The sequence below is a fragment of the Etheostoma spectabile genome, chromosome 2 (assembly GCF_008692095.1).
Source record: "Etheostoma spectabile isolate EspeVRDwgs_2016 chromosome 2, UIUC_Espe_1.0, whole genome shotgun sequence".
Taxonomy (NCBI): domain Eukaryota; kingdom Metazoa; phylum Chordata; class Actinopteri; order Perciformes; family Percidae; genus Etheostoma; species Etheostoma spectabile.
In genome coordinates, this window is record NC_045734.1 from 12,283,146 (window position 1) to 12,291,153 (window position 8,008).

The window sequence follows — 8,008 nt, forward strand, 5'->3', positions numbered from 1 at the left end:
GCCGTACAGCCGTGGTCTGTTGGCAGGAAAAAACTTGAGGAGATGGTAGATTCAACAATGTGCAATCCCAAATCCAAACTCTGTGCAGATGGTGAGTGTGAAGACTGTGTCTACACAACAGCCACAATTCTGAGGCCTCCTGCTAACACAGCGATTGCCCTTACTCAGTGGTCTCTGGAAGACTTTCTGCTCAATCTCCCCTCCCAGACGGCATAATCCCCCAGCCATTCGGGCCCATCTCAGTCCCGTGCTAGACATGGTGACGGAACAATACCCTCTTATCAGTCGCCTCCATGTATTCAGCGATGGTCCAGCTACACAGTATAGACAAAAGGGAAACTTTTACTTACTGTCAAAAGAGCCTTTTATGAAAGGCTTCAAAGATATCAGCCAGAACTTCTTTAAGGCCAACCATGGGAAAGGGGCTCCTGATGGAGAGGGGGCACCCTGAAAAGATCAACTGATCAGACTGCTAGCCAGGGAGCAGATAACCCAAATGCAGAAGCCATTTTCCACCAGCTGATGAACACGGGCACATCAGTAGAACTTTTTTTGGTGGGAGAACAAGAGGTTAAGTTCCACACTAAGACACTAAGTCTTAATTTTTGGCCGTTCTTTATTTATCTGTGTTGACCACGCCCCTAGCCACTATCAGAGGCCCAGCTTTTAATTGACTGACGGTCTTTATTTGAGGAATCACGGTATGTTAAGGGTTTTACCACTTTTAATTATTTAATACTTTAATAATTTCCGCTGAACATTCTGCCGACCAAAACAAATTTAAAGTGATAAATGTATTACTTTTTAAAAATAGAAATTCTGAAACTCAAAATCGATATTTGAAATTCGCAATTTGAAATCATTGTTGGAAGAAGAAATCAGTGATGGAAATTTGCAAGTTGAAATGGATGATGGAAATTCTCTAGTTGAAATCACATAGGAATCCACAAATTAAACCACATCCATCGATCACAAACACTCCTGTGTGGCTTACCTTGGGCAGGATTTCAAACCCACATCTCTTGGGTGTTAGTCAACATCATTCGCCACAGGACCATGAGAAATAAGCCTCACATTCATCAACCTACAGAGATACAAAGATTTTCTTTTCCTTTTGTTGCCCCTTAAATCTCTGAAACATGCAGGTAATCCATTACAAACAATAATCCATGAAAAAAACATCCTAAATATGCTGGTAATCCTCCAAAAACCACTTTCAAAGACATATCTAACAACCCATCAAAGCCCTTTAATACAGTACATTACAATTATCTATCCATAAACTGAAACCTTATTTCAAATATTCACATATTTCAGAGTCCTCGTAGCTCAGTTGGAAGAAAAACTGTTCCACAGTGTGAAGGTTGTGAGTTTAAATCCCATTTTACCCATTTATCTTTCTGTTTCACAAAGGATCTCTTATTGTGAAAAATCTGTGTCTGAACTCATTAAAATACATCAGAGAAGAAAATCAGTCCCAGCCATTGACTGTAGGTTCCAACATGTTTCTGTCACATTTAATCAACTCCCCAAACAGGAAGTGACTCAGGTAAAATGTCTGAGGCTTTTGAACCTGCTGATGGAGGCCACACTGATGTTTCCAACCTTGTCTCATGGGATATACACCTCTGGCCTAGTTTTTTGCAGCACCACAAATATGTACTGTGAGGTAGCCTATCGGTATGTTCAGCCAGAGTTTTTAGAAACAAATATCCACTGGTTAAAATGGGTTGTACTTTATTATTGTAAAATTAACATCATTTTAAAGCTACTTTTTTTTGTGACCCTAACCACAAATTTCAAACTAATTTTAATTACAAGTAACCTATATTTTGTGCCTGCCCCCCATATTGTTTCTGTTAGAAAATATACTCAGCTTTACTAATGATGAACTGCCAGAACCGCAAGAAAAAGTAAATAATAAATAAATAAAGACAAAGTTGATATAGGTCTTTTTCTCCAGAGGGGTAACTCAGCCAACAAGGGCAAACAGGCTGTTGCACGGGTAACATTAGCCTGTACCTGTGCACGTTCCTGTTTTTAAATGTCGCAGAAGGTGACGCACAGGTGTAAATAATTGTCATACTGGGACAGTTGACTAAAATGGAGCCTCTGTTAATGTTATTGGTAACACATGTGCTTTTCCTACTACAATAAATCAAAATATCTGCTGTGAAAAAAAAACCTGAGGGTCAGATTTCAGGTTTACAAAAAAAGGACAGGTTGACGCTTGAGTTTACATAAACTGTAACACCAAACATCACTGTACTTCACTCTACCTGGAATTAATATAATTTTATAGTCTTTAGAGTTTTTTTAACATGTAGATATTGTCTTATGTTTATGTCTGTACATAGTATATAATACTCATGCTTGTTCAGCTTTATGTGCAAGTACAAAGTCAAGTACAGTAACAAAAACTTTACTTAAGAGAAGATATAAGGAATGCATTATGTAAACAGTTCTCCTAAATTGAAAAGCATTGGCCTGTAAAAGCAAATCAGTCAATAAAAGACTGCTATGTAAGGTATTTGGAAAGAGGATTGTTAGCAATTTCATGCAGACCATGTCATGGTGTTTAGAGACATGACTTAGACCTAATGACATACTTACCTGTCCTGTGTTGTAAGTGTCTGAGTCTGATGCCATGAGAAATGTCTGTCACACTGACCACACATTGTCTGGATGGGTTGGCAGTGGACTATAACAGCTCACATGGACAGACGTTAAAAGGGATATTGACAAAGTGAGGAGACCGGCACACAGAGAGCGAAAGCAGAACCAGAGAAACGGTGAGATGATTTTGTAATGCACATTGTTTCAGTAAAAGCATGAAACATTTTACGTTTATGGAGTCTTTTTTAAAACATGCCTTTTGTTTTACAGACCAAAGGACATCATGAATATGCAGACTGCCTTTCTATTGATCTGTTTATTCAAAACAAGCTTTGCACTTCCAGTGAGTTAGATATCTGTCTTGGTAAATCCTATATTTCTCACATCCTCTAAAATTGCGGAGATAAAGTGTGTTTTGTGTTTTACAGTTGCAGATTGGTATTATTGCAAGCAACAGCAATGAGGTAAATATAGCTGTTAATACCTTTCATGTTTGTTGGTTGCAAAATCAAAATCCCTTTTCACAGGAATAATATTACCAAATTTAATACAACTCTTTTGTGTGTTCAGATCCTAAGACTAAATGGACTAACTCTTGCAACTCTTGGACAAACACAGGTACTGGAAACTTTTTTGCTACGCATTTACTACCTTGAGTTGCAGCACTAATTGTTAAGTACATTCTTCTGTCAGTTTAATACAGTTTTTAAAAAGGGAAAAGCCAACTTAACAAAATCCCTCTTCTTCAGGCGTCTGCAATGTTTCCTCAGTATGTACTGCAGCAGCAGCAGCCTGATGTGCTGTTCACTCCACCGATGGTGAACTTGAACCCTCAAGTAGGCGGTCCCTTCGGTCCCCAGGGGCCCCAAATGTTTCTCCCCAACCAGGGCAACCATTTTACACCCATGTTCATCCCCAACGGCCAGCAAGAGCAACTTGGACCACAACAGGACCCCAACGCTCCTGATGTTCCTCAGCAGGCCCAAAACCCCTTTCAGGTACAACAAAGCAACAAGATCCAGTGATAGTTAGCTCCTGCTCCTCACAGTCATATGGCAAAAATAGTAACGCTTTTAAATTTCCTTTAGATGTTTCCACATTTCCAGTACCCCTCCTATGCATTTCCTCAGCTTCCTAGACAGCAGGTATGAAGGAAAACAAATTGACCTGTGTGCAAACCTCAATCTTCATTTAGGTGCTCACTGCAGATTTAAATCAAGTCTGTCATTCACAGGGCTTTCCTTACTTTGGGCCTGCTTACGGCTATCCCCAGCAGAGGAACACTGCGGTGGTGCAGCCCAACAACGGACAGCAAAAGCTGGAGAGAACCACACAGAGACCACAGCTCCCTCTTCAGGTGAAACATGCAAGATGGCATGAAATAAAGAAAAGATAGTCCCCAATTTATTTGTTTATTGCTCAAAAACAAATGTGACATGTTATTTCATTTTTTTTAAATTATTTTTAAAACACTGGCTGAATGAAGATTTGCCAATAGAGATCAGCATAGAAATATTCCGTGCGTATTTGCTACATACTCAGATGAAAAGAAAAAAAGGAATAAACAGCTACTGCTAAAATTATTTCAAAATATCACAAAGATCATGTCTATCTACTTCCCTTTGCCACCTTGGATTAAGTGTAAGAACAGATGCAGCAGACTATTAAGACAAAGACACGACTTAATGATAATAATAACATAGCTGCAGATGTTGAGTCATGTGCGGTGAGTGTGAAGCAAAGTCGACTGTCTGCCATATTGACCACACAGTGCTGAAATCATGCACCTCAGACACATTTTAGTGTTAAGCAACTACTATATCGGTACTGTTATATGATACCTTTGCAGCATATAAGTTTGATAGCTTTGTGCAGATGATGCTGTTAACAGAGATCTGTTATTTTTTTGTTATCTGTTAAAGTCCATGGCTGCGTGTCTGAGGCCACTTAAAAAACAAGAAAATGTCAAATTTAGAATTTAAAATAAAATATGTAGGTAAAGACTTAATATATGTGTACTTATATACTTTGCAATCTAATTTTCCTGAATCTTCCCATTTTAGCAGGCTTCTCAGCCTAAGGTTCAAACAGAGAGAGTGAGTACACTACTGTACATGATTGCTTTATTTTTTATAATTTCACCAATAAACCAACAGTCAAGAGTGCACCAGTTCAGTCTAATTGTTGTGTTTTTGTGTTCTTTCTGTGTACGTCAGACATGGCCACTGGGGACACAGAAAGAGTCTCCTACAATTCCTCCTGATCCTCGTGGCGACGCATCTGGCCCAGGCGTTGATGAGGTAACATTTTTTTTATGCAGTGACACTCAACCTTTAGAGCTTTTGCACGTTAATGTAAATGCACATACACAAAATCATCATTGTCATTTATTATGCAGGGTGTGATTATTTATTTTTATGTTTTTAAACATTTCTCCAGGGTCAGTCCAACTTTCCTTTCCTGTTTGAGCCTTAGATGTCAAAAGGGAAATAACAACAAGGGGATCGGTCAAACATGAATTTCTGTGCGGCCACATCACTCATTCTTCTGCAAAATGTACTGGAGTGTGCCATTCTTCCAAATGCAATTTATCTGTACTCAAACCTTTTATATTAAACAGAAACTGTCTTGCTTTTTTCACAAATGTGCTCCTTGCTCTCAGAGCATGTCAAATAAAGAACATTGCCAAAGTAATTTGTTTAAGAGTTTTATTGTGGTACACTGACAATATGCTTTGACAGGAAAATTAGGAATTACATGAGTGATTCCTCAGAATGTACCATAGAGAAATCCATAATCTTCTCTAAAGTCGGTGGATCAAACTTGTAGTTGTACAGTGTAGTTGCTGGTTTCTTTCTGAGATAAGTGTGAGATAAGAACATTTGTTAGCAGCAGTTACTGTAGCAAAGTGATGATGAGGGAATTAAATGTAATCAGTGTTACTCCATTAACCTCACCATTTGAAGGTGCTAGTAATCTTCTTCTGGACTGTCCTCATCTCCAACAAATTCACCAAGGTTCATCTTGAAAATAGAAAAGTTCTTTCAATTGGCAAAACAACAAAATTTTTTTTTTGGGCGGATTCCAAATACTGTGCATAATGTTTCCAACATAAAAGATAATAGTAGGTTCTAGTAGTATTACTAATGATAGAAGGTTTACTGCTACATTTACTAATGATTAAATATTTTCACATAGAACCAAAAAGATCGCATGAGAGTCAAGAATTTAGCACTTTAATGGCAAATATGTAGAAAATCATATATATGATATATCCTAAATAGATCAATATAGTGTGTATATATATATATATATATATATATATATATATATATATCATCAATATTTTGACTGTACTCACAGGTTGCAAAACACCAAACTCAATGGAGACTTTGTTCTTGAAATGGATGAAGAGAAATTGTTATTATTGAAGAAAAAATGACAAAATGAAAAATATGTAATGTACAGTAAACATGAAGGAGATTACCGGCTCTGTGGTGTTGTAGATGAGCTTCACATATTGCTGATGTTGAAATAAAGACAAACAAAAATCACAATGACGTTCAAAAATCACAATGACGTATTCAAAAAACAAATTCTGAAGTCTAAACAAACAGGTCAGAGTAGAAAGTACAGTGTTTTTTTTCCCAAAATATTTGACTGAAATGAAAGTTTGACAAATGGCCAGTATACCCCAACTTTCGGAGGGCCGTGTCTTCCTTCCTGTAAGCAAGTAACAGTCAAAATCAGACTTGCTGAGCTTTGATACTATAATCATTGCTACAAAGAAATTAAAAAAAACGTATTATACCTTATTGTGGTGAGGTCCTCTTCCACCGTGCTATGAATGGATTGTCAGTCATTAGTATTCATTTAAAGTGAAAATAATCTTTATGATCTTTCTTTTGATTCTTTAACTGTGATAAAACTTTATATTGAAATTGATTTTTTCAGTCACCTTGGGCATCAAAAATATGTTCTCCCCCTGCAAGATTTTGACACAGAGGATGCATGGAATCAAAACATTTCATAAGATGTTATTACAACAAAAAGTAAATCTTTTTTTAATTAAAGTTAATCTTGTCACTGAATCATATTGTTTACCTCCTTCAGGGCTACAGCAGTAGTGTTCTATGGATGAAACGCCACATGGTTAGTTGGAATTTTCTTTTATTACTTAGTAAAGTCTGTCATTTCAAACATTCATTATAATGTAAAAAAACTTTTAGAATTTTTTTTTTTCTTCTGATCTTACCTGAAAGGTCACATTGTCAACCTGAAAAGAAATTATAAACAGAAGAAACTCAGAGTTTTGCCAAATATTCTAGTAAACTTTAAGTGTGTTAATCATATGACAGTAAGCCTACCTTAAACACAGGGGAAAACGCCTAAAACAAGAAAGAAGTAGATTGTGTATATTAGAATAATACATGCAGAACAACAACAATGTTTAAGTTTAATAGTAAGAATAGTCTTTAAAGCACTTTTCAAAAACACAAATCAAATACCTGACAATAAAACATGAAAGCAACAAGTTACTTAAATAGACAAAACATTTTGTTTTTCAATAAAAGTACAAATGAACAGAAATACGAGGGCATTTTTAGCACCCCCAACTCTGTTCACCTTCCTTTGTCCACGGTCAGGAGTGAACTCAAGGCTTTAAAGAGACCCAAATTATTGCACCTATGTCTTTTTTAATTTTTTTTATTTGAGTACAGTTATAGGTGATTGTGAGCTTACCATTGCACCGGGGTTCCTCCCCTTTCCTCCTGCAGGTCCTCTTTGTCTCCCAAATACCTTGCGGGGCTCATCAGACATGAAACCAGGAGCCTGTGTGAAGCACAGATAAAGTGTCGTGTACAGATGACTGTCAGCTAAAGGTCATTGTATGTTGCAGGTTGTCCTGACAACCACTATTATACTGTAGAAGGCAAATGATGAAGAAATAGGTTGACTTTTTGGAAGGATTATTGCTTTTCTTTCTGAGATTAAGTGTGGAGAATTGCCTGTAGTGTAACCGGGTCAGATGTAATTAACTTCTTGTTCATACAATTTTACAAAATCAGACAAAATATAGGAGTTATTACCAGAAAGATTACAGTTTTATGTTCCAAGTGTTTTATTTTAAGGCTGATTTGAAATAATGTGCATAATATTCCCAGGAATGTGGTATTACTACCAGTAGAAGGTCGACTGGAAAGTTTACTGGTGATTACAGTAAATAGCTGCACATGCCAACAACAAAAAAACCTTGGATAAAGGTTGCAAGAGGGGTGGGCTGGGAAGCAAGAACTTTGCATTTTAATGACAAATATTGTAAAGATATTATGTATGAATATTATTTACATATATACGGTATGTGTATATATATATATATATATATATATAT

General features: G+C 36.7%; 2 protein-coding genes across 4 annotated transcripts in view; one reads left to right on the forward strand and one right to left on the reverse strand.

Annotated features, from left to right (window-relative positions):
* Positions 1 to 2,672: 2,672 nt before the first annotated feature.
* Positions 2,673 to 5,301, forward strand: odam (odontogenic, ameloblast associated). Of its 2 annotated transcripts, none has more exons than XM_032532355.1 (10): positions 2,673 to 2,792; positions 2,887 to 2,959; positions 3,045 to 3,080; positions 3,187 to 3,234; positions 3,366 to 3,614; positions 3,705 to 3,761; positions 3,851 to 3,973; positions 4,683 to 4,712; positions 4,833 to 4,916; positions 5,056 to 5,301. In XM_032532355.1, the coding sequence occupies exons 2-10, from the start codon at positions 2,900 to 2,902 to the stop codon at positions 5,089 to 5,091; spliced, it is 723 nt and encodes a 240-aa protein (XP_032388246.1). In that variant the 5' UTR covers positions 2,673 to 2,792; positions 2,887 to 2,899; the 3' UTR covers positions 5,092 to 5,301. The 2 variants fall into 2 exon arrangements, with proteins under 2 accessions (XP_032388246.1, XP_032388237.1); XM_032532346.1 differs by having other exon boundaries at positions 2,674 to 2,792; positions 4,680 to 4,712.
* Positions 5,302 to 5,573: 272 nt separating this feature from the next.
* The window catches only part of LOC116699536 (uncharacterized), a 4,524-nt gene continuing 2,089 nt past the window's right edge, over positions 5,574 to 8,008 (reverse strand). For both annotated transcript variants that reach the window (XM_032532203.1, XM_032532194.1), the window contains exons 11-20: positions 7,360 to 7,449; positions 6,984 to 7,004; positions 6,872 to 6,892; positions 6,721 to 6,747; positions 6,575 to 6,601; positions 6,428 to 6,457; positions 6,310 to 6,339; positions 6,104 to 6,139; positions 5,978 to 6,013; positions 5,574 to 5,639 (exon numbers count right to left, since the gene is read on the reverse strand). In XM_032532203.1, the coding sequence (XP_032388094.1) occupies positions 5,586 to 5,639; positions 5,978 to 6,013; positions 6,104 to 6,139; positions 6,310 to 6,339; positions 6,428 to 6,457; positions 6,575 to 6,601; positions 6,721 to 6,747; positions 6,872 to 6,892; positions 6,984 to 7,004; positions 7,360 to 7,449 (372 nt within the window). In that variant the 3' untranslated portion in view covers positions 5,574 to 5,585. The remainder of the gene's footprint in view (positions 5,640 to 5,977; positions 6,014 to 6,103; positions 6,140 to 6,309; positions 6,340 to 6,427; positions 6,458 to 6,574; positions 6,602 to 6,720; positions 6,748 to 6,871; positions 6,893 to 6,983; positions 7,005 to 7,359; positions 7,450 to 8,008) is intronic.